The 24,698-nt window shown below is 41.8% G+C and overlaps 1 protein-coding gene across 1 annotated transcript in view; it reads left to right on the plus strand.

Annotated features, from left to right (window-relative positions):
- The window catches only part of FGFR2 (fibroblast growth factor receptor 2), an 81,291-nt gene that overhangs the window by 24,324 nt on the left and 32,269 nt on the right, over window positions 1–24,698 (plus strand). The window contains 2 exon segments of the mRNA XM_010564670.1: window positions 6,466–6,589; window positions 24,422–24,612. Coding sequence (XP_010562972.1) covers window positions 6,466–6,589; window positions 24,422–24,612 — 315 coding nt within the window.

Below are 24,698 nucleotides of genomic sequence, written 5' to 3' on the forward strand. Positions count from 1 at the left end.
TTATTTTCTATAGAGTTTATGGTCTGTGAAACTGAAATGGGAAGCAGAATTTGAGGGAAAGTAGCAGCAATTACTTACGAGGGTTTGTTTGAATTTTAAACAGCTTCAGATTAGATATTTCATTCTAAATTGGTGGTTACTGATTAAGAGAGAGTTTTAGGGAGGCCAGCTATCTCTGTGGGTTAGCACATGGACCTTTAACCTCCCAGTATCTGCCTAGGTCAGGTCAGAAGTCAGGATTCGGTCATCTTATCCTGCTCCTCCCAGGGAATGGGAGTGCGTGACTTTGATGGCAAATTGCTGTTCGAGCACTACCCTTGCTGTCCTGCCCTGCATTTTTGAGTTACCTTAACCTCTTCTGCAGACCTTCGGTCAGTGGTTGCCTCGTGTACCCCACACCTCGGCAGCTTCTCTCCAAAAATGAGAAGTTTCCAAGTTAGTTACCGTGTGTCACGGTTGTAAGCCCCAGCCTAGAACTTCTGCTGAGGAGCTCAGAGCAATTTGTAATGGTAATTAAGACCGAAGTTAACTGACTTTGCCAGACGATGCAGTAAGCTCAAGACTGAGTCCTGGGGGCTGCCTCCCCCCGTACTGCGCCGCTGCCTTACCCCAGCGATTGCAGTAATTTCGGGGCGCAGCATTTTGCGATGCCCCGATGGAGCCAGGGTGTGTGTTTCTTTGTGTGCTGTTGACTCGGATCCTGCTTGGTACAAAAAAAAAAAATGTTTTCCAGTGCAGAGGAGGACAAGCCGTAGTCTCCTTTCCTCTCTAGCTAGATTTACTGTACAAAGTGTCAATTTTTCCAACATTTGTGTTAGCAGAGAGCGAAGCCCAGAAAATCTCCCCGCATGAACGCTAATTATCTAAGTAGACTTTTCCATCTATGTTTGCTTACACCATAAATTACTGTTGCTTATGAGTGTACACCTGGCAACACCTTCCGCCTTTCATAACGCTATGGAGCGTTAACGAATTGGCTACAATTCAGTGATTTTCACCTTTCTCGGAGCTTTCTTAAAAACAAAAAAAAGCCAATTAAAAAAAAAAACCACCCAAACTAATCCTGTCTTGGAAAATAATAGTAACTGTTTCGGTACTAACTGAGACATTATTTGAACACTTTACATCTCATGAAGGGGAAATGCAGATAACACTCTTGAAAACCGTGAAGGAAAATGTGTGTCTTGCAAGGCAGGATGGAGATACCTGATCTCTGGTTTGGGAGGGTGATCTCTGGCGGGGTAAATCAGCCCACGTGGGGCTCCGTGCTGCCACTGCTAGCCTGTGTTAGGGATCTGGGTGAGCTCATTTAGACTTGTGCCCATTAAGTGGCACAAATTAAATTTTTGCTCATGTGTATTAAACGTATACAGTTTCCTAGGTATGTAGGTACTCTGGGAAGAAACCACAGATGCCTGTTTCTAAAGCCAGCTGGATAAGTGAAGTATATACCTATAATTCTAAATCATAACTTCTTAAATCTTTTCGGTCTAAAGGAGAAAAAGAGGGGACACAGCTGTGGATTTTAGACTTTCTTGTTGCTAAGAAATACGTCAAATTTTAAATGATCTGGTAGCACTTACTTATCATTGTCATTCTGCTTACCAAATCTCTATATATTCTAGATTCTGTCAGTGTTATGAATAACCATCTTTTTAAGATGGAAGCTTGTTTTCTGTGAATGGGTGTTAAAGAAAGAGGCCTCCAGAGCTTCTGGAGGCTGTGTCCTCTTCTAGTTAGAGGAGCAGGATGAGGTCACTGTGGGCTTATTCAAAATTATTCCAGAATAAAGAGAGGATCGTATTTTCCTGACACCTCTATACCGACAAACTTGTAATGAAGGAATCCTTAGAAAGGACTGAGTCTTTCCGTGTTGGTCTGTGTTCAGCCAGATACCACAGCAACTCATGATAATTCTTGTACGCTAGCTTGTCTTGAATCTGGGCATTGCTATATGTAAAGCATTTCTGCTGGAGATCTTCATAATACTTTGAGCAACTAGAATAGCTGGAACCAAACTTGGCCATATCTGCTGTCACCAGTTGATGTAACGCCATCCGTCCCTTTCGGAAAAGGCAATCATCCTTTGAAGACTTTAAGAACAAAGTAAAGGGAAGGAAAATGTGAAGCTTTCCAGTAATCCTCCAGCCACCTCTCTCCTGCTGCCTTGAGCTAAGAAATCCCTTCTTTGTATTCTCTTTATCACAATCAGATAATGACCTGTAGCACTTTGTCCCTCAGACTGGGGAATGTCTTGAGTCAATTTGCACTCAGGCAGGCTAGCAGAAGGGTGTATGTGCTAGCCAAGATAGCTTCCAGAGCGAAATTCCTCCACCATGACTAATTCTGGGTGGTGAATTTCAAAATTGAACGTTTTATGATTTCTCAAGGTATGCGCAAAGTTCCTACAGCGAGGAGAAGGGGATCAGTTATTGAATGTCTAAATCCTTTTTAGTCTTTTTTTATCTGTCTCTAAAGTGATGATAGCTCTTGCTTGTGCATTTAAAGGCATTTTATGATTTCTTTGAGTGAATAATCTAAGTCCTCTATGAGACACCACAGGAGCCTTTACTTTTCTGTACACCACCCGGAAAGCAAATGTACTTCTATCAGTTGTTACTGTTTAACAGGTATGTGTTTTCACATATGCATTTTGATAAGCTTCATCACAACAGTTGTCTTATACACATTTAAATTCAGCCAGGTAAATACAGAGTAAAGAAAGAGTTGTGACTCTATAGGAACTGTAAAAACCTATAGCTTTTGTATAGACGCTCTGCACTTGTTCTCTCTGCCTGAGAAGTACCAGTACATGTGTGAACTCTGCTGATTTTGTGGGGAATCGTATTTTGGTTTCTAATCCTTCTTTCTTTTGAAATTCATTTAAAATTGACCCCTTTTTTTGCTAAGTGATAACTTTTCGTGATGTATCTGTTCACTGAAAACATGTATTTTAAAATTAAACAGAACCGTCCACAATTTTTTATATGATACTCCAAAAGCAAAATGTTTCTATGAAACACTACTTGGTCTTTCCTAAATTTCTGACCAATGTTTCTTGGCATTTTGATTCCAGTTAAGGCTTCCCACCTCCAAGGTATATCTTAAGGGTATGGTTGTAGGTATTCGATATTGATAATTTAGTTTAAAAATTGAATTGTTTGGAGAGACTGTTTGGAAGAATTGGTTAAAATTTTGATGGAGAAGATGGCCGAAAAAAGCACCTCAGTAACTTGCTAGAAGTGTCCATACCTGGTCAGGAAAAAAACATGTTGAGATTATATTTATTATCTCAATAAAGTACCATTTTTGGGTATGAAGCACAGATAAAACATGAAAATAGGTATTTTAAAGCAATTAAAAAAAAAAAAAAGAGGGCAAAAGCAGTTATTAAACTGTGTCAACAAAGTGTCTGAATGGTCAAGCTGTGATTCAGGATGCTTGGAATGCGGTCGTTCCCTGAATTTCCCTATGTCAAGAAAAGGCAATGACAAATTGGCAGGGCTACCCTGAAGACCGGGTGATGGAGTGGGTAGGACTGGGCAGGTTTTCTCCAGGATTTTGAAAGAACTTTATATGAATTAGGGCTTCAGGGAATCAAGCAGTAGAAATAAGAGGATAATAGCTAGCAAGGAGCTAGTCAGGTTGGAGAACTGGAAAGGTTTCCTACAACTGAAGAATGTCTGGCTGTGGACGCTTGTCCTTTTCTAGACCCCGTATGCCTGGTGAGGATGCTCCAGCTTTCAGCGGCTTGCTGCTGCCCTCGTGTTTTTTTCCTAGTGGATTAGTTTGCATGAGCTCCCTAATACGTTCTGTCTGCCAGACGAGCTCAAGTCACCTATTTAAACAGCTTAAATGGACCCAGTTGGTATTACCCAGGGAAACTTGTAGGGGAATATTTGGAGAGCTGTAGCACTGGTGTCCAGTTAGAAGGGCCTTAGTCAGCAACCAGGAGGGACCTAATGGCTTTAACCTACATTACCAGCGAGACCATCGATTTGCAACTTCAGTCACAAGGGTGGGGTTTTTTTTGTTTGTTTGTTTGGGTTTTTTTTCCTCCCAAATGAGTATCACATCAACAAAGCTTGTACAACCAGGGTGTTGCAAGCTGTGTGGTTGCGGGGATGCGGCAGGACTGTTGTGTGTCTGGGAATGAAAGGTTCAATTTGGGAGTTTTGAATGGGGGAAGATGCTGTCGTCCCCAGCAAAGGAGAGTTTTTCTAGGCTTTGCAATGCTGCGCTTGTAACCAGAAAGCACTAAGCCAACAAGCTCAATCTAGTTGAATCCAGATCCGTGACATAAATCCAGTTGTGTGATGATGTGTCATAATGCTTTGGGCCTCTGCAGGAGTTCTTTAGCTCAAACTGAAAAGGCTTAAGCTGTTGTTTCGTTATAAAGATATTATCTCTTCTCATTGGAGTTACAAGAAGGGAAATTGCACAAATACTTTTTAATATTGCCATCCAGAATATCCACTTGTGGCTGTAAGTTGGTTATGTTTTCTTATTGAATGCTAAACAATTTTTTGTGTTTTCCTATCAAATTAATTACTTACAGCTTGTTACCAACTTATATTTTGTTTTAACTTTCATGGAACCATGATCTGTTCCTCCTGTTTTGCAGTCAAATTGGTTAAAAACACTTGCTCTGATTCTGAGAAATGTGATGTAACTTGTAATGGCAGAAAGTTCAGGTCACTTTGACCAAGACACCTCAAAATAGCTCATAAAGAAGTGAAATATTCAAAATATGTAGCTGTTGTATGTTATTTGCCAATGGTTTATGACAGTAATTCTTCCTGACCCAAACTTCGACTTTCAAGGTTGCTTAGCAGAGTAATGAGACAATAAAATAACACTGATAAACTCTTTCTAGCTTTATAAACTTGTTTCTTAGCTCTTCATAGTGTGGAAAAAAAGGTCAGTATATAGTTTTGATGTGTACCATGGGGGTGGGGCTGGGGAGAGGAGCTGTAAGTTTGGGCTGGAGATTTTGAGGTTGTGTCACATTTCTGTGACATGAGGTTAGCATCCATGCCCTTCGCCTGCTGCTGAAGTCTCGTCTACATTTTCTTTGTTTTCAAAGCCCACATGGCCAGTCTTTAGCTAATATTATTAACCCATAAATGGACAATATTAGTAATATCTAGCTAATTACTACCTGGGGGGACTAGGAAAGCCAGGAGCCTCTTACAGAGAGGACTCTTCTTCCAAGCTTTGAAGTGAAGGCATTTTTATCTCCAGCAAGTGTGAGGGCTAAGCTCTTGGCACCGGGGATGCAGCCCTGCACAGCCTTTTCCTGCTGGATAAGGACCTACACAACAGTCAGGCACGAAGCAGGATTTCAAACCTATAGCTGTAATGATCTTTTAAGAATGTATAGTTACTGGAAGTGTCACTGAATGGTCCATAAATTTTTCTGGTATACTGCACTGAATTACTACTTTCCATTTGGCTGATTAAAATGACTGTACCAGATTGTATTTTTAGTCCATTTGCTAAAATACGTACTTTGCAGTTTAAAAGTTGTACATTACAGCTACATAATGTTAAGATCTTTGAGCGCTTTGTCAAAAATGTAATGCTAAAACAAGGGATTAGTGGATAGCCAGCAAAAGGTGATTTTGGGAGCCAACTTATGATGCAGGAAATATATATGCGTACCGGATGACTCTATATCCTTCCAGTACTGGGCTGGATCCTATTTTCTGTGAGACCAATGCCAACGCTCATTTTGAGTTCAATTGGGAACAGAATCAGCACCTCCAATATATTCTTGTCTGAGAAGGATTGTATGAAATAAATGTATATCCTTATGCTCTTGTTTCCGTGAGGATTTTCTTCAGGCATTTTCCTTGAGGCAGCATCTTCATTTCTTTCTTGTGGTACCCCAGAGGAGCAAGAGGTGTGGCCCCTCTATGTGTCTGTGGGAGGGATCCCAAACATTGCCGTTCTGTACTTTGTTTCTCCAAAACACGGGCTGTGTAATTGAGCTATTAGAGAAAGACGGAGACTTAGATGTTAGGGGATCATATCCATCCCATATTGCTGGTGGGTAGTTAATATTATCAGATGATTGTTTGGAGACAGATGGGAAATATCCTGAGGGTGTGAATTTGCTTTAGAGTGGATTGAGAGGTAAAGCCTGGTAAGACAACTGCCGCTAATTGGTGCCATCCTCGTAAGCCTGTAGGATTGAGTGTGCACCGACGTCTGCAGTGCTGAGATTGGGGACGAGGTAAATTTATAGCAGAATGCGTAAAGGCTTTCACTGCTGCAGCCGTGCTGTACCGGATCAGGCATACATAAAGTATTTCAGTGTCCAGAACTGTCAAAACAAGCACGGAAGAGGCTTTTAAATGTGGATTACAAAAGGTTAACTATTCAGGAAAGAGTTTTTTTGGAGGGGGAGAGAGTGAAATTATGCTAGCAAAGTTCCCAGCCTCTCTGGTTACAACCCGACAGGTCCGCAACCAGCACTGGAGTCTCATCATGGAGAGCGTGGTCCCGTCTGACAAAGGAAATTATACGTGCATAGTGGAAAACCAGTACGGATCCATCAATCACACGTACCACCTCGACGTTGTTGGTAAGTAAACCTATGTCACGTGGAAGACAATGTTTTTAATTATTGAGTTTCTCTATTAAAACATTTAGAACTCAGCTGATACATTTTGCATTAATTTTGAAGATGATTTCACAGTAGTCTAAAGATGAGATTTCACTACATAACCAATTGCTACATAACTGTATATATTCATCTGTCTCACTCGTGTCTGTAGGACTAATCTATCCAGGCCTTGGCAAAGGTGTAATATCCACGTGTGCAAGTGGATTCTTGTTGCTGTGATACACCTACAAGCTTACCATGACGACCAAATAATAAATACTGATGTAATTTTAATCATTAGTATTAAAATGGAATTATTACTTGTACAATTATACTAACACAAATTTTAATAACTGCAGTTATAAAAACTGTCAAGTGATCCTCTAGATTGCTGTTATGATAGCTGAAATTATTATTATTTTTTTTTTTTTTTTTTTTTTTTTAAAAAAACCTAGATATTGACTTTGGTGAAGCTCGTGCAGATCTGGAGCTTCAGGAAAGGTACTTTGCATTCACAGCAGTGTAACAGAGGTCCAACCATAGCCCGTTGTGTGGGCTCTGAGCAGTCCCTGAAACACAGATGACAAAAATGGTGAAGTGTTTTACCCGAGGACAAATTGTAAAAAGCTGTGTGAATTCCTACTAGTAGCAAAGCTGTGATTCAGCAGGACTATTAAGCACATGTTTAATAATGTTAACTTAATAATACCAAAATCCTGTTGACTTTAATAAGGCTTACACGTATTTATTTAAGTGCTTAGCTAAATTAGGGCTTGAAATCTCAGGAACCAGTTCTATTCACCCCTACTCTTGCTGATTAGCCTGGATGGGTGTGAGCAGTTTTATTGACTCTGAAGGCATTGCTGTCCAAAAGTAATCAGTTTGACTGTTACAGTAGGACCTGCTGGTAGTACCTTTGGGGATCTGAGCTGCAGTTTCTGAAATATGTCTTGAGTGGGCTTTGCTTTCTCCAGGCTTGTGAGGCGATCGGAGCGTCACAAGCTCTGTGAATAAAACTTTTGATCAATCAGTATTGAAAGCAGAATGAATTTGATGATTGTAAGCTGGTTTTGGCTGGTGACTGACAGCCCAACTTATCTTCTGTGGAGAATCTTACTGTGAGTTTGGGTTTGTACGACCAAAACAGTGACAAAATTTTCACTTCCCTATTTTCTGATTGATTTTTACATGACAAAAATGCATCCCTCGCATTGTTTTGGATGATCTTTAAAAGTAGCGCCTTATTTTGTCTGGGACCACTTAAAGCTGCGGAAACCCCCAAATCCAGAAGAAAACAAGTGCCGGCTTCTCAGGCAGCAAGAAATGAAAACATTCCCCGTGAAAATGCCAGCGAGAGCTAACCTTCGTGGAGCAGAGGAGGAAAAAGATAATTTTGTGATGGGGATGCTGTCAGACTGAAGCCTTACCACCAGCCCCAATGCATTTTAAGTCTTCAAAGCCAGTCTGTGAACCACCCAACTCACCTGTACTTGGTTGTAGGTAGTCAACACTGAAAGCAGTGAGGATTTTTTTTTTTTTTTCCCCCCATGGCAATATTTTGTCATCCTCAATAGAGTGAGCTATGGGTATTGTTGAGGTGAACCGAGCGACTGGCAAAGCCACTTTCGTCTGAACACTTGTTTAAACAAAGTTTATGGAGAGTGCAGCAGCAGTGGCTGCCAGAGACAGCAGTCAATTGTGTTCTGCGTGTCTCTGTCCTCTGGTGACCACCTTGTTGGAGGATGGGGGCTGCTTGCATGGGCTTGCCAGGAACAAGGCTCAATTTACAGAGCCTGGCGCAGAAAGAGTGTAAGGAGATGATGAGTTATGGGATTCTTGGAGGTTTTTGGGTTTGGGGTTTTTTTTTCTTAATCCTTTAGGGAGCCTAGATTGACTCAACTTTGGTTTTGCTTAAAAGTCTTTTTTAGTAGGCTACACAGAAGGAAAAAGCCAGTTTTGCAATATTGGGAGTTTTCCTTGCTGAAACAAAACTGGTTAAAAATTCCCTTTCCCTTCTCTGTCCCCTGCTTCTTTTCTTCATTACCACCCCAGTCCCAGTCTGGCATGTTTCATGTTGACTGTAAATTTCTACACCCATTTTTCTAGCAAATGTGTTTGTGGATGATGTGGTCACTTGAGCAAATATTTGTCAGAAGCCCTCTCACCTCCTCTCCCCCTTTGAGCCTTTTGAATGTCTTACATTAAGGAATATTATGCAGAAGTTTATTTTTCCTGGCAGTAAATTATAGTGACCTGCATGAATGAATGGAATGGTAATAAGGATTATGTCATTTGTTTAAATGTCTATTCCTTTCCTATAGAGAGGCAGAAAAGTAAATAATGAGGTTTTTCAAAAGTGACTAGTGACTTGGGGTGCTGCGTACCCAGCTGATGGCACCCAAAGGAGCCCTGACTTTCCCTGGGCAGATATTCAGCATTTTCTGATGCTTGGGCCCTGTGAGATATGAAACCAGAAGTCCAAAGGTGACTTTTGCAAGTCACGACCTGCATTTTTCAGTTCTGCGTACTTAATAGTTTTACTTCCTTTTTTGCATTTAATTTGATCAGTTAAAGGGTGTATTTGTTAGTTTACTTTGAAAGCATATGTATGGGAAGGGGCACCCGAAGATACCCATGTTGAATTTACTGTGCATCTCTCAAGAGATACAGCATTGGGACTTTAATCTAAAAAGAGGATTGATGTTAGAGAGCTCAGCCATTTCTGTGTTGCTGAAAGCTTGTAATAATTGTGGAGGTTGGGCATAAAATTGCTGAAGCAGTAAATTAAGGCTGGCCAGAAGGGGAAATGCTGACCGTTTTTCTAGTTAAGACAGTTCTACAGAAGTTAATTTTATGGGGCTTTTTTTTCTGTTTTCTTATGAATTTTCAGTTCCCACGGGGTTGTGGAGAGTTAGGGATGTTTGTTTAGAAGCAATTGCATATGTAGACCGCATCTTTCAAACTTCAGGTTGTATTTTTAGGACAAGTTGTGTGTGCAAAACTGTTAGTTGAAAGCCTCTGAAATTGCTTTTCCTATATGGTTTAACTGGTTCCAGAGTTGATTAAGTGTAAGTAATAGCAAATGGTATTAAACACAGTAATGTATTACATTAACATGAGCATCTGACTATATGGTGTAATGTAGAGAACCCTCTGATTATGTCACAGATTTGGGAGGTATCCCAGCAAAAATCCTGCCAAATAATGACACAGTGCTAGTTAGGAATATCCAGTATTACTTGATGCCAATAACTTTCCAAACCTTGAATTCTTTTGACAATTAAAAGCCTGGAGCCAGCAGGGCTGAGTAGTTTTCAGTCAGAATGTAGGTGTGAAGTATTCTCGTTTTTACCTTGTAATTACTTGCAAGAACCCTCTTAAAATAGTCAACTCAGCTCAGATGGTCTCATTCAAATTTACAAACCTGGCAAAACCATTGCACGGAATTTTTTACAATGGGAGTAGAAAATACTGAAGAAAAAACCAGCAAGTCATTGGCAGCCTCTCTATATTGCGCAGGATACTTGTGCGCATTGGCAGTGTTAGTGGGGAATTGTCCATTTGAGTTGGCCAGGATGTTCTGGGTTGGACAAAGTTATTCTTTAAATGTTCGGGACACCCCAATCGACTGCCTTTTCCTCTCTCCTCCTCCTCCATTTCAAAACAAGGATTTAAGCAGGCTGCTTTGCGCAGGGATACAAATGTGTTAGATTGCAGTAGCAGCAAATGGTGGCAATACAAAACTCTGTGAGGATCCTGTGAAAGGGAGACGAGTTGATTTTAGCTTTTTATTGGAGTGCTACCCAGAGGCTTCAATTAATATCGGATACGTATTGTCCAAGGCAATGTGCCAGCGCGCGGTAATTGCTTACAACCGAAATGCGGAGAGGCCGGGAGAAGGAAATGTCACTGTCCATTTTATAGATGAAAAACCGAGCTGTGGAGTGATGAAGTTTCTTGCCCTGGGTCACACAGGAAGCTGGTGGCAGAGCCAAAAAAGTAAAGCTGGTACTTGAATCCTAATCCAGTACCTTAATTAAAAGAATGTTCTTTCCCTTGTACAGTTTAGCCTATCAGCTGTTTTTCTACATGCAGCTGAAGTGCCTTTCTCTTCTTTTGTATTTAACAGTAGGTAGAAACTTGCATTTTTATAGTAAGCTTACTAATAGACTAACTCCATTCTCATTAAACATATATAAAGTCATGCAGTCTTAAGGGAGAATGAATGAAAACGATGTGGTTTTCACTTATGAGTTGTATTGTAGTGAATCCGGGTTGTAGGAAGCAACGTGGGAATGCAGCCACTGAGACTTGTATATAATTAGATCACTCTTGGATTGCAATTATCGCTAGAGTACAATTTCAGCAGCGGCAGTTCTGTTTAAACATGGAAGTAACTAATTGAATTTATATTTTAACGGCAAAAAAAGGTTAGTCTTTGAACAGTCCTAGTGCAGGTAGCCATTCCTGTCCTATTTAAAGTCATCATCCAGGGAAACAAAAGGTGGTTTGGTTTCAGATGAAGTTTGGCACATTACCTCATTTACTGGGTTTTATAAGCAGCTGCTACAGCACGACACATCTTCCAAGAATGTATAAGAAGACCCTGCTGTTTATGAAAAAAAAAGGCACATAACTTGTCACAAATATATTTTTTTGAAAAAGTCCCTTAGCAGCCAGTTTAGCTGTACTTTGACCAGTTTCTAATTTGCCTAATAGCTATGCTTTTGGTTCTCATTACTGAGGAGTGAACTCCAGAGGTGGCAGAGTACCACGCAGTTGTTCCTTAACAGTATTCGTATTTTCATATGAAAGCAGCATGAGAAGAACTTCTCATCCAGGAAGCATTTTAAATGACTCTTAGTTTAAAGCTCGTGCCCCAGAAATCTCACGTATGAGTGGTTATACTGACGAGTATGCAGAAAAACGCTTTTATTTTGAACTCTGGGAGGTTTTAGAGGGTTTTATGATGAATTTTACTCTTGCTTTTTACAGGACATTATTTAAAAAAAAAATCTGATTAAAATGGAATCAACTTTTTGCTATTGGTACTTCACTGTTTAGATTTTCCTTAGTTTAGGCAGAATACCCAACTTTGCCTTTGTTTCTAGTCAGTTTTATTTTTGGATTTTCATATGCTCTCAGAATCCCTAGCTGCAAACATGGCACAGACACATAGATTATTTTTTTTAAAGACATGTTTCCATTTTGTCATTCCCTGATTCCTAAAAACATATGCATTGTTATTTGCTTTTTGCCGAGGCTTGTTTTGTCAAAATAGAGTTCAGAATTAGTTTGACTTAACTATAGTATGTTCCTTAATTTCCAAAGAATTATTTTTAGGGTTCAGGTTACATACGAAAAAGGAACTGACGCCAACTAAATACATGCCTTGGACGTTGCATCACTAATGTCTGGCAGGAGTTGAGTGTAGGTATTACAACCAAGCCTAAACTTGCATTTCTGGCAGATGTGCTTGTAGTTGTTGACTGGCTCTTTACCTGGACAAGCTTTGGCTTGACGTCTTCACCCAAGTGCTTGCGGCATGGGACGTGATGAGACAGGGGCTGGAAGCATGAAGGAATCCACACTGATGCTTGCCCTCAGATATTTGGTTAGGCCGCGAGGGAAGACGATTTTATTTAATGTACTGATAAGCCCGAGTGTGGACTTTACACCTGGCACTAGGCTTTCGGCAAGGTGTGTGCATCCGAGAAGAAATTACGCAAATTGTTTAGTGCTGGAGGCTGTGCGGTTCACTCCTGAAAACAAAGACCACAGTGTGATGGTTCAGCTAAGGGAAAACGAAAGCTTGTGTTCTCCCCCAGCCCCTTTCTTAATAAGGTAAAAATATTCCAACCCCCTAGTTTTATAGCGTTAAAGCTTCTGATTTCATTGGAGTAGTCTGGCTAAATTACATTTTATGGACAAATACTAGTGTCATTACTTCATCTGCTGGGTGAACAGTGAATTTGTCATGTTTGGAATGCTTCCTGCAGAGTCTGCTGCGGGAGGACTGGTCTCCCTGTCCCACTTTCTGTCTTATTACAGCCCCAAGGCAGGTATTTCTTCTTCTTTTGATGAATGATGAACAGGATATTGTTTCAGCTCTGCTATTATCATTTTTAATCATGCCTTCTAATTTGTGCAGTATCCTAGTCGTGGAAATGCAAGCAGGAATTTGCAGGACTTGTCTGAAGATGCTAACAAGACTGTTGCCTTGTTAAATGTGCAACTGGCACGTGTCAAAAGCCATGTCTGTGCCCAATAAGAGGGGCTTTTTGACCTGATCCAGTCGTTTCTAACAGTTTTGTTACTGAAAAAAATGGCAGTGTTAATTGGCAGTAGATTGGTAAAGTTACATCCTCTTAAAAATAAGTAAATCAATAAATAAAAGCTTAAGTTATCACAAATATAGAAAAGTCGCAAATGAACTGTGATACAGACTGGATGAATGGATCATATTGAAGGCAAACACAAGGTTATTAATCATGTCTCCCTTATTAATGAGGAGTTTGCACCTGCATTTCTTCATGTTGTCCCTGAGCAGGGGAGGAGATGCAGAGGTGGGACAGCCCTGTGGCTGCAATGGGATAGCTGCCCGTGGTGGGCGAGATGAATCCTGACCGAGACCACCACACTGGCGGTTTTGGGGATTAAACTAGGATTAAGAGAGCTGTAGCGGAGGTGGAAGTGGATGGAGATGGCACTCAAGTGGTAGGCATCAGGGGTTGTGTGTGACTGTAATGAGCTGAGGCTGGGGGAGGTCAGGACTGGGAAGATAAAAGAGTGAAAGGGTGTGAGGAGTCTTCCCAGAGGCTTGCAATGCGGGGAGAGAAAAAACTTTGAGGGATGGTATCAGGGTAGAGATAGGTAAGAGGGTGAGAGATCTGGCAGTACCAAAGTGTGGACAAATCAGTGAAATGTGAAATTCTGTGGCTATTTTAAAAAAAAAAAAGGTTGCACTTACAACCATCATGTTGGTATCCTCTCCTCTCGCTGCACTACAGACTGCTGTGTCACTTGAAATGCAGAAGTGGCTTTGTTTTACAGGTTTTCAGGATTTTAAGTCATCAGGTCATTTTTGGATTACTACCGTTCCCATGGTGCAGCTTCAACAGCAGTTGCTCCATTTAAACATCAAAAGCCACATTAAAAATCATAGTTTGTTAAGCACTTTTGACTGTTGAACTGCTCTGTAAATGTAAAATATTAAGATTATTTTTTCAGATTGCTCTTTAGAAAGTTGCATGAATATGTTGAAATTTCTGACTGTTCATGAAAGAAAAACACTGATACTGTCAGAACCTGAGCTGAGTGAAGAACTCAGCGTGACAGTGTATTAGTTGGAATAAAGTTAGTCTTCACCATTTTTACAAGATGATTGTGAAAGTCTAAAATTATATCTACTTTTAGGGATTTTTAATCACTGTCACAAATTAGGTAATCAAAACAGTTGCTCTTAAGTTGTTCATGTATTCTGCATGTACAAGTGATTGTACATGTATTGGTTAGTGTTTATATCTGCAGCATTGTTTCTGCTATTAGATTGGATTATGTGCATTACTGAGCAACATAATTTCATTTCAGCAGTTGGTTTCAAATGTACGTTTCCTTTGATAACTGTGCTAAAGCACTATCTAGAGTGTGAAACCCACTTTTGTCTACATTTGAATGAGTATTCAAAAAAAAAAAAATTACTTCTCCCCCGCCACTCAAGTGCAGTTTTCTCAGAAAGCAGTTCTGGCACCTGGTGCTCAGCCAGAGGCTGGTGATGGTGCTGCTGGTTCTGGGCTTCTTAGGAAGCTGGTTGTTCGGAGTGTACGCGGAAAGGCAGGAAAATGTGGGTGCAGAAGAGAGGTCAAGAACTGTAGAAAGTAAGAGAAGAACTTTCTTGTTTCGGAGCACAAAGTTCACGTCCAAGCGTGGCCAGCCTAAATGCTTGCTATGAACGCTGTTGCATCTTGCAAACTTCACCTGGATTTACCTGAATTGCTAGAAATATAATGAGAAATGTGTATAATCAGAGTCTTCCCAAGAGCAGTAGTCTTCAGCATCCATTCCAACGTTTAGAACAGGTCACGGATTCTGTGTTGCAGACTTGAGTGATCGTGATTGGAGGGACGTCTCCCCTCCTCACGTGGGACCACGAGATGGCAAACTTCATCACCAGGGAAGGGAAGCCCAAAGGCTGAGTGAGGTCCAACATAGACATGGCTTGAGGCTAAGCCCGGCTGGTCCAGCAGAGAGCATTGAAACTCTGGGTGCTGGAGCTTCTCTCCTGCCCCGAGAGCCTGCACGCCGGGTAGGGTCAGTCAGCCAGCCGGTTGGCCGTGCCTAGCTGGGGAAGGGAGAATACTGCGGTCCTTCCGATAATTTCACACCTGCGTTGCTCAATAGAGCAAGTGTGCTGTGTAAGAAAAGGGGGAGAGGTGTAGAAATATAAGAGGGCTTTTAAAGGTTTACATAATCTTTTCCATTTTACTTTAAAGGCAGAGCTGTTTTCAGGAAAGGAAATTTGGAGGATGAAAAATATGCAGTCAGGTCACAATAACAACAGCAATAATAACTCCCACTGTGTGCTTTATGGCATCACTGGGTGCACTGGTGAGTTAAACCCGCTGCAGCTGGGAGAGGACATCATTCCTGTGGGAGAGATGCTATTTGCCAGGCATACGGTAAACCTTTGGCAGAGCCTACCGGAGAGCCCAGTCCAAAGATGCTGGACCCCAGCATTGTCTCTGGTTGTTATAAAGCAGTTGAGTGCTGGGAGCTGTGCACAGTACAAAGGATGGTATCTCTGTGTGTAAAAATTAATGCAGTCTCTGGAAACAGCCAGAACAATAAAATTTTACCACTTCTCTGTGAGAAGTCACAAGTTGTTTTTTGTATTCTCTTGAAGCCTTTTTCTTTTAGAGTACACCGAAAAGAATTCCGATGAAAATTTCAGCTACTCGTTGTTCTGTTTCCCATGTTCTGTTCACACTAAAATAAGGCCTCTCCCCTCTTTGTTCACACATGTACGAAGCTTTTGCTTATGCATGCACTGTGTGAGGGATACTGCAAGTAAGCTCCAAGATTAGTGTTGTACAATTCTTGCTGCTATGACTTTTTCTGTTCCACAGGGCTGATGAAACCCATGCTGCGTCAACCTGACAGTAGGGCTTTGCTTTAAGGACCAACTGGTCTTAAAAACCCTGTTGATAATTTCACGTTTTAAAACAAGAGAGTTCACGTTGCCTGCCTTAGCCCTGGGCTTGCTGGATGTTCCTGTCTCTTTTAACCCTTTGATATACGTGTGATTTGAAAGGATAGCTTTTAACTAGTTCTGACTGTGAGTTTGGGGTTTTTTTTCCCCCTACTGTTTTCACTGACATCAGCGGGCTCTGTATCAAGCCAAATAAGTCAGTCTTGCTTGCTTTCTTTTGCCCAGCTTGCTGCCATATGAGAAGGAGTTGTGCAGATGAACTTACACTGTAAAGGTGTTATGCAAAGATGAATTTTAGCTAAAATGCACATAGGACAGCATGCTGTAGAGCTATCCAAAGAGACAGATGGGATAACATCAGTGGGAGCTTTGCCTGCTGGAGAAACAGTGCTATTACTTCAAATCAGAGGTAAAGGTGGTAAAGCCAAGGACAAAGAGTTTGAATACACCTGATTAGTTTCTGTAAAGGTTTTAAAAAGGCACTGCCTTTTACTCGACTGGCATTGGTAAGTAGGAGGGGTTGGGTGGCACAAGGAGGTCGGATAGGTTGGCAAAGGCTTTACTGCGGGCAGCAAATGGGCCTGCTTCTGCTGTCTGTGATGAAATTTTAATCTTTAGAACTAAAATTCTTTAATAGTCAGTGTTCAGATGTTTAGTTTTATGAGAAAGTATTCAGTGACGGCAGGCAATATGTGCAGTCTGGTTCCCTGCTGTCTCACTTTATGCTGATTGCCGATACTGGTCCACGAACCAAAGCAGAGATGGACGTTTGGGCCCAGTAGTCAGCGGTGATGAAGTATGTGACACAGCAGGAGGAAGAAATGCCTCAGGTTTATAGAAAAGGCTTCTAAGTTTGAGGACAAAGGGGGTTTGGAAAGCGGTTATGGAGGTTAGGCCCTACTCCCGTCCGCAGGAGCAGATCCCCAGGCTGCTCCAGGCCTCGCCGGCTTCACTCGTGAGGGCCAGGAGCTCCGGCTGCAGCGATCGCCCGTTGGGCTCTTGGCCACTCAGATGACTTCTCCAACTAGCATTGGGCCGATAGGAAATGCTATACGTGGAGATTCCTGCTCTACAGGAACTTTGAATATTCCGAACATTTGTTGGCTAATGCCTACTGATAACAGATGGCAAAATTTATAAGGCATGATTTCATCGGCACTGGTAGTGCTGGTCTGACCCATAAGTCTGCCTGAACGGCTCCTGTTCTTTATCAGGCGTTCTTGCCAGGATGGTCTTTATCTCTTAGCGTTTAATGACAGTGATTTGTTACTCCTTGGAGCCTTAAAACATCTTCTGATTTTGCAGAGTTTGGGAAAAGAGCGTTGCCTCTAACTTGCTGTGGATGCTACCTTGGCGTGTATAAATTACCTAGGAAGCGATGATTTGAAGGGTGTGTATGTATGTACATATAAATGGAACATGACAGTTCAGCAGCACTTCTGAATTGGCCATAAACAACACTCAGCGCTTCATATTATGCCGAAAGGAAACCAAACTGACGTGCAGCTGGTAGAAGCTGCTCAGCTCCTGGCTCACGTATATATAGTGTATGACATTAATTAGTAGAGGCTTTTTGCCTACACCTGCTCAGTGGCTTCTGATCTTTCGAAAGAGCAGCCAGCAGCAAACCTGACTTCTCCACGCCATGGAGCACATGGTGGAGTTAGCAGTGTTTTCCTTCCAGCATTTCATACAGCACAGGCCTCCGTAAGCAATTGCTTATTGCTGGAGAAAGGAAGCAAAGGTTTGGCTTGGCCCATGGGTAGAAAGCTACCTTGAAGGAGGAAATTCCTGTGGGGACTCCGACATCTGTTTGCTTAGACCCCTCCTATGCCACTCCACCTAGGCGTGTGGGGAGCAAGTATAGTTTCAAATCAGGTCCTTTGTATGAACTTGGATAATGCTAGATTTGTAGAGAAATCTGAGTTGCAATTCCTCATGCCTTGCCTGCTCCTGGAAGTCTCCTCAAAAGAGCTCTCTAATTCAGAGAGCAATAATTAATCCAGCCTCTGAGTGCTTGTGAACCGAGGCCAGATTTGCAACTTGTGTAGGTGGGATCTTTCATGAAGGACAGTGATCCTTGTGTCTCTCCTTGCAAACTGGTTCCTTTGCTGTCAGCTAGGGCAGGATAGAAACTTGAAAGGTCTTTATTCACTGAATGGTGAGGGATTGATAAACATTTAATCTTTCTTTTAATGCTTGATACTTAGCCCAAATAGGTAGTGATCAGGGACTGATATCCTGTGGTTGGTCCAGTGGCTTTAGTAAATGCCCTCACTCGGTGGTAGCTATCCACACCACCAAAAACCATCATCAGAGCCAGCAATAATAGTATGTAAGTGCACAGTCTCAACAGGGATGCCAAAAATTGAGCGTAGAGACAGAGCAGCTTGCAGAGGTAGACCGAGTTGTTCCCTCAGGCTGGCTAAAATGGTCATTAGTGCCACTTCTGAGAAGAAATGATATTTCAGCTTTGAGGCGGCACAGGGTGCACTGGGCCCATGGGAAGCTGGAGCTACACCTGGGAGGTTTCACCGTCCTGTTGACTCCAGACAGCAGTTAAATCACCTGAGAAGTTACAGCATTTGCTGTTGGAGCAGTTTTGGTAATCCCATGGTTATAGTTTGGAAGAGGGCATGAGGAGGGGGCTCTGGGTGTTGGGTGATGCTACTGGCTTCCCACTCCATGAGGCTTTTGTCCGTGGATCAGTTGGTGGCATGAGGGATGTGTCAGGTGGATATGCATCTGTCTGTAAAGTAACTGCTAAGGGAATCCCCAGACGTGACATATTGTTGGATAGGAGAGGACATATGCAGTTAATTTGGGGACAGAGCCAGGTAGCAACACATTCCTCTATCAGCAGTGCTGCTCCCAGGCCTTGGCAGCCTTCTGGGACCTTCCATGTTAGGTACACGGCTCATTGGAAATGGTGGGAGAGTGCTGCGTACCGGGTGAGGATGAAACACGGGAGAAATATATCAGTCCAAGTGTGTGATGAAAAGGCTGTGATTCCCCCCCCCCCAAAGCTGAAGAGTCAATCTTGCAAGTTTGGGATGCTGAGCCAAAGCCAAGGCAAGAGGCTGTGATTACAGTCTGGCCTAAAAAACTGTAGAATGCTTTTGAGACCCATAATTTACAGGATAATTAGCATTTTCCAAAGCAACAGATGTTGCACCATTGGAAGGAAGGTTGGTGGGAATGGGCAGTGTTTTCAGCGAACGGGGTCCAGACTGCCGCTGAAGGTTTCCCAAGCTCAGAGCCAGGCAAAATAAGCAACTAGAGCTGAACGTGCTGTGCTGACCAGGGCAAGTGAAGAAGAGGGCATGGCGGGTCTGTGTTTTCGGTTAAGCAGAGAGACAGCTGGAACTGCTTCATTTTTTATTCAGTGATGGCTGTATACACAAAATCTCTACCAGGGGCTATCGATCCAGAAAGGTTACTGATGCACTGAGAGGCATCATTTGAAGGAGCCCTCTGTAACTTCACAGTGGCAGCCCTCAAGACGACTCCTTAGGAGTCAGTAGCATTTCAAAACTGGTGTCGAAGACTCTGATAAATGTGCCTAATGAAAAATTGTGGAAAAGAATTAGATAACTTTTTTCTCCCTCTCCCCTTCCTCCCCCCCACTTAATTGAGGATCTCTTCATTGTCCCCAGAACTCATGTCTGGTCTTGCATTTGCCATTCAGCTTCTATTTTTCTATCCCGCACTTGAATCACACATTTGCAAGGAGAGGAAACAAGCATATTCAAAAGGAGAAAATAAGAGTAGTTTTCATTTTTCTTCTGAAATGAATCAGATGCCTTATCCAAAGCCCATTGAATTCCATGTGACATTTCCCCCTGACTTCAATGGGCTTTGATTCTGGCTTTTAGCTCCCATGAAAGGTCCTGAACTGTCTGTGCTAGGGTGACGAGGAGCCTTGGATAGACAATTACCAGAGCTCTTCTCAGCCCCTGGCACAGCCAGGTTGCTAAGGAGACTTGGCCTCGGGATGGGACCCAGCGCTTGCCCTTTCCGGGGTTATTGTCTCCTCTCCCTGCCAAGGCACTCCGGTAGCGGCAGAGCTGCTCTTTCAGCCACAATACGCTCGACTTGGGCCTCTGGCAGCAGCAAATCTTGCCCTACGGCTTCCCTCCGCCAGCATGCTCGGCGAGCAGCCTCTTGTCCTGTGGTTTTTCCATCCCTGCACAGCCCGCGCTAGGACCGGGGTGGTGGGACTGCATCTTCTGCTCTGTTGGCTTTGAAAGTTGGGTTTGGGACCCTATCGCCCACCTCTGTACTCCAGCGTCTTCATCTCGTACGTCTGCATCATGACTTTCCTGTCTCTCTCCTCTCTGATGCCCTCCATGTTGGCTGCAGCTGGTCAGCAAAAAAAAATAAAAAAAATTGGAGGAGATAAAGCTAAGGATGGGAGAGAGATGAAGGCTTTTTGTAGGAAACACCTGTCCAGGGAGTTAAACTTCTTAAAGAGCCAATTCTCAGGACCTCCTTGTGAAGGGTGCAGGCTCCAGTAGTCATTTCCAAGCTAGTGCTTCCAGTCACTTCTCCCTCCATCGTCTGCGGCAGGATGGGCTCCCACCCATCTCGAGGTGTCCTGCAGGGCTGGGAGCTCCCTGGGCAGCTCCTTCCATTGCGCCAGTTTTGGGGAAACTTGGAATTTTCCAGCTTTCCTGGATTCTTTGCAGTTTTCTCTCTTGGAGGAAGGTATTCTGAAGTTTTAACATTAACAGGCTAAATGGCAGTTTCTTCTAAGCCATTGGGCAGGTCTCTTTGTCAGTTGTCTTTTCAGATAGTGAGTCTGTCTACAGATAAGCGAGCAGAATTGCTCAAACAATTCTGAGCAGAAATGCTCAAGCCCTGGGCACTTCTACGGTGGTGTAATATTTAGATGCTTGTAGCATTGGTTATGATATTCCTCATGTGAGCAATCATTTTCTCTCTGCCTTTTGTAGATAATTGACTTCTCAAATGGGGTTGATGTTGGTTTTGTGTCTAAACTGCAAGTTGGAGAAAGCCAGCTGGTGTCTGTCTCTTAAGCTGGGATCCAGCATTAAGCATGCTTTCTCTTTAAAAAGTATTATAAACTTAGACTTTGGGAAGAACTAGAATAAAAATGAAATGTAAGCTATGGAGATTTATATGTAATTATCAGTTTGGCTCAGTTACTTTCAGATCAGTGTACGGAAAATATTTTTCAATTTAAAAAATTTTTAAATACCCATTACATTTGCTTTTAAACATCTGAAACATTTCAGTTGAACCAGGAAGGTGTGTTTGAGAAAGCAGGGCATGTCTATGAAAAACCTTGTAGATCCTGTATGTAGTTCACTAACTAATTAATATTTATGGTAATAAAATTAGTATCTACTACTTTTTATGGTCCTTATGATGTACTGTTTAGTATGCTTGAAGACAGCTAATCTACGGGGTGATTTCCTGTATTATAGCATATGCTGTTGACTGGTTTTTGAAATGTGTTAGCGATGAGAGTGGAACACTGAAATTTCAGTGGTCAGGTAGCAAAGATTTATTTCTTGAGGTTCTGATTCAATTCAATATTAATAAGCAAGGGGAATATTGAAATCAGTAGGGCTACAGAGCTATGAGATTGGTTGCCAACTTGTTTTGTATGAAAATACTGTTTGTCTGAGTTCAATAACTAGAGATTTATATGGTCACTATAGTGATGATCCTGATTATAATTATTAGGTTATGTAAGGCTAATGATAAAATTAGTGTCACCAACCTTTAAGATTTTTAAGATTTTTTTTTAAAGGCAACTTTGACTCTTTTGCTAGTCTTCAGTAAAAAAGAGAACACCGTTTCCATCTAATATTAGTGTAGCCAGTTGTTTGAGTGATGATACCTGGTTACAAGCGTATGGCTTGTATTTTAAATGCTAAATAGTGATGTGAGATTTACGAAGATGGTTTTGACAGTACCTATGCTTAAGCAGTGTCCTTAGATGTGCATTGTTTGCAAAGAAATAGGAAAGACAGGATAACATCCTGAAATTACTATTTCCAAAAAATGGTACTGTACAGAATTATACTTCATCATTTGTAATTAGTGGAAATTTCTCCATATTTAGTTATTTTCCCCAATACCGAGTGTATTTCTTGTGGTCCTTGGACTCCAGGTTTGTCAGGAAACCTTGCTGAATTTGCATCATGATGGCTATATTTTTCTGTGCTGTTTGCCTGTGTGGGCATAGGAATACTCCCTTCTGCTGAAGGGGGAGTTGACGAACACTAATCATCGCTCCATATGTTGAAGGGCAACTAAAGTTTATTTTTAACATATTTACCCTTAGAGAAGACATTTCACAAGTGGCTATACACATACACCTATACATATGCATGCACTTTATTTAGTTTTTTTAAAGGAATTTGGGACCAGGAATGTAAGAACTTTGCTTTTACTTCTTTGCTTTGCCTCCTCTTTTTTTGGTAGAGGAAATGTTTGACCGTCATCAATAAAAGATTAAATCATTGATGGCTATCGGGATAAACTAAACACATTTCATGTGTTGATGCTGGCATAGTAGGAACTTTTCCAAGATGTTTCAGGTCTCATTCTCTGGTTTGTTTAAGGGCAGAGAATAAGGTCACAAAGGAAATCAAACCCTGATGTGGAGAAATGAAACATGAGGCCTACTGACTTCTAAAAAACATTTTAAATAACATTCTCTAAGGTTTCATTTTATACTGAAGGCAGCTGTAATAAGTTTTGGAAGATGGTGTAAGGTTTCTATTAAAGAGAGATTTTTGCTTGCTGTTTTTGTACCCAAATGAAGGAGCGAGGGAGATGGAATTAGAGCTTATTTAGTATAAGGTGAGAAACTAAAAGTTCACTCCAGAACTGTAAAATAGTAATTTATATTTTCTACTGTAATTTACAAATTAAAAAATATTAAACTGTTCCTAGATCTTTGAAAATGACACACATAGCCATGGAATAATTTAATAACTGGAACACAAACGCACTTTTGCCACAAGTAAAATAAGACTGCTGCTTTGTAGTATGCTGCCAGCATAGCCTCAGTGAATAAATTCCCAGTAGATGTTTGCTGCATGCCAAATATATTGGACTGTATAAAAGATCCCATTGTTCCATGGGCATCATTATTTGCTATTATACTCGCAATGTTTGCTTGTGAAACAGTTTATTGGAAACTGGTATGTTTAAGAAGGAACACTTGATTTGAAATTGAGTTGGTTTGGCTCATAAGGGCAAAGCTTTCACAGTGTACAGCCTCTAAAAATAAATATTTAGGTCCGCTGTTTTTTACTTATCTTCGAAAGAATTCCTGGAGAAGGGGAGAACAGACAACTCAACTCAGGCTGGGGATGGGCAATGGGCATTTCACTTCTAATTCATAAGTTGAAAGTATATTTAGGTCAGTATTAGCTTTACTTTCTTATAAAAAGAAATGGACGGAATTAAGTTTGCGTGAAGAAGGTAGTGAGTTCCCAGCTCGGCTGATGAAACTGCAGCTCTCTGAAGGTTTTCTGGGGAGGGTGGTGTTGTCCATCCCGCTCACTGGATAATAAAGCTATTTGGTAACCAGGGCTGTCATTTTGAGGACTTCTCATTCAAACATGACATAAGAGAAAGTTTTTATGCTTTGCCCACTTGCCTTGTCCAGCAAAAAAGGCTGTTGGTGGCCCTGGGGGCTGGCGAGCTGGCTCATGCACTGCCCACTACCCAGAAGGTTTTAGCAGCTTTTAGATTGGGCTTAGTGAGGGGGATGGAAGGCTGCCTTGCCGTCCTAGCTAAGGGCATCGAGGCTTTCCCCAAAGACTATGTATTGCAAAAATTGGGCTGGGACCTCTGGCTGCAGTGGCTCTCTGGGCACCCAGATGATACAGGGTACACTCGGTCTATTCAGTGATGCAAACTTAAGCAAGTCTATAGATTAAAAACTCGATTGGCTCACATTAAATACACTGCAGTTTTCCAGAGAACTCTTTATTTCCCTGCATCCTGCTCAGAATAAGAACAAACTGGTATTTCTGCTGCTGGATGAGGGTAGAGAGCAGCTATCGTGGCAGTACTGGTCAGAGCGTTTTGAAAAGTTGAGCTATCTGCTATGTGCATCCCACATGAGGAGTTTCAGTGCTGAGACTTCTGCTGCTAGTTTTGAGAAATTCCCTTTGGTTTATTTTAATACATTAATCAGTTTTAAAAGTAATCAATAATCTTTCTTCTTAATTTGTGGAGGTTAAGTCCAATTAGAATGTTGTAAAACCCAGATGTACTTATTACAATAGCTCAAAAAAGAAAAAGGAGGATATTGTACTTAATTCTTGCTGAGTTGAACTATTAAAAACGCTTAAAAGTTTTTAAGCGCAGTTTGTCCCCTCCCCGCAAATAGTTATTCTATATATTACAAGTGTAGTGCTCAAGTCATCTCCTTTGAACTGTAGTTTTTGTTATACGTTTTGGCTGCAGTGTTATTTCGGAGGAGTCAGCCAACAGGCTTACAGGGCTTTTTGGCTCGAGTTCACTTACAGTTTTCTTGGCAGCTCTGCTTATTTATGCATCTTTATTTCTCTCTCTCTCTTGCTCCTTCTCGCTCGCCCTCCCCACCCGACCAGAGCGATCACCGCACCGGCCCATCCTCCAAGCTGGCCTTCCAGCAAATGCCTCTGCCGTCGTCGGAGGTGACGTCGAGTTTGTCTGCAAAGTCTACAGCGATGCTCAACCTCATATTCAGTGGATAAAACATGTAGAGAAGAATGGCAGTAAATACGGACCAGATGGACTGCCGTATCTTCAGGTTTTAAAGGTGAGGCTTTACAGATGCCAGCGATGGTGATGACTTCTTTAAAGCATTGAATTTATTTGATGTAAATCCAGGAATTTTGAGATCTG

Source organism: Haliaeetus leucocephalus, unplaced genomic scaffold (assembly GCF_000737465.1).
Source record: "Haliaeetus leucocephalus isolate CR32 unplaced genomic scaffold, Haliaeetus_leucocephalus-4.0 Scaffold184, whole genome shotgun sequence".
NCBI lineage: Eukaryota > Metazoa > Chordata > Aves > Accipitriformes > Accipitridae > Haliaeetus > Haliaeetus leucocephalus.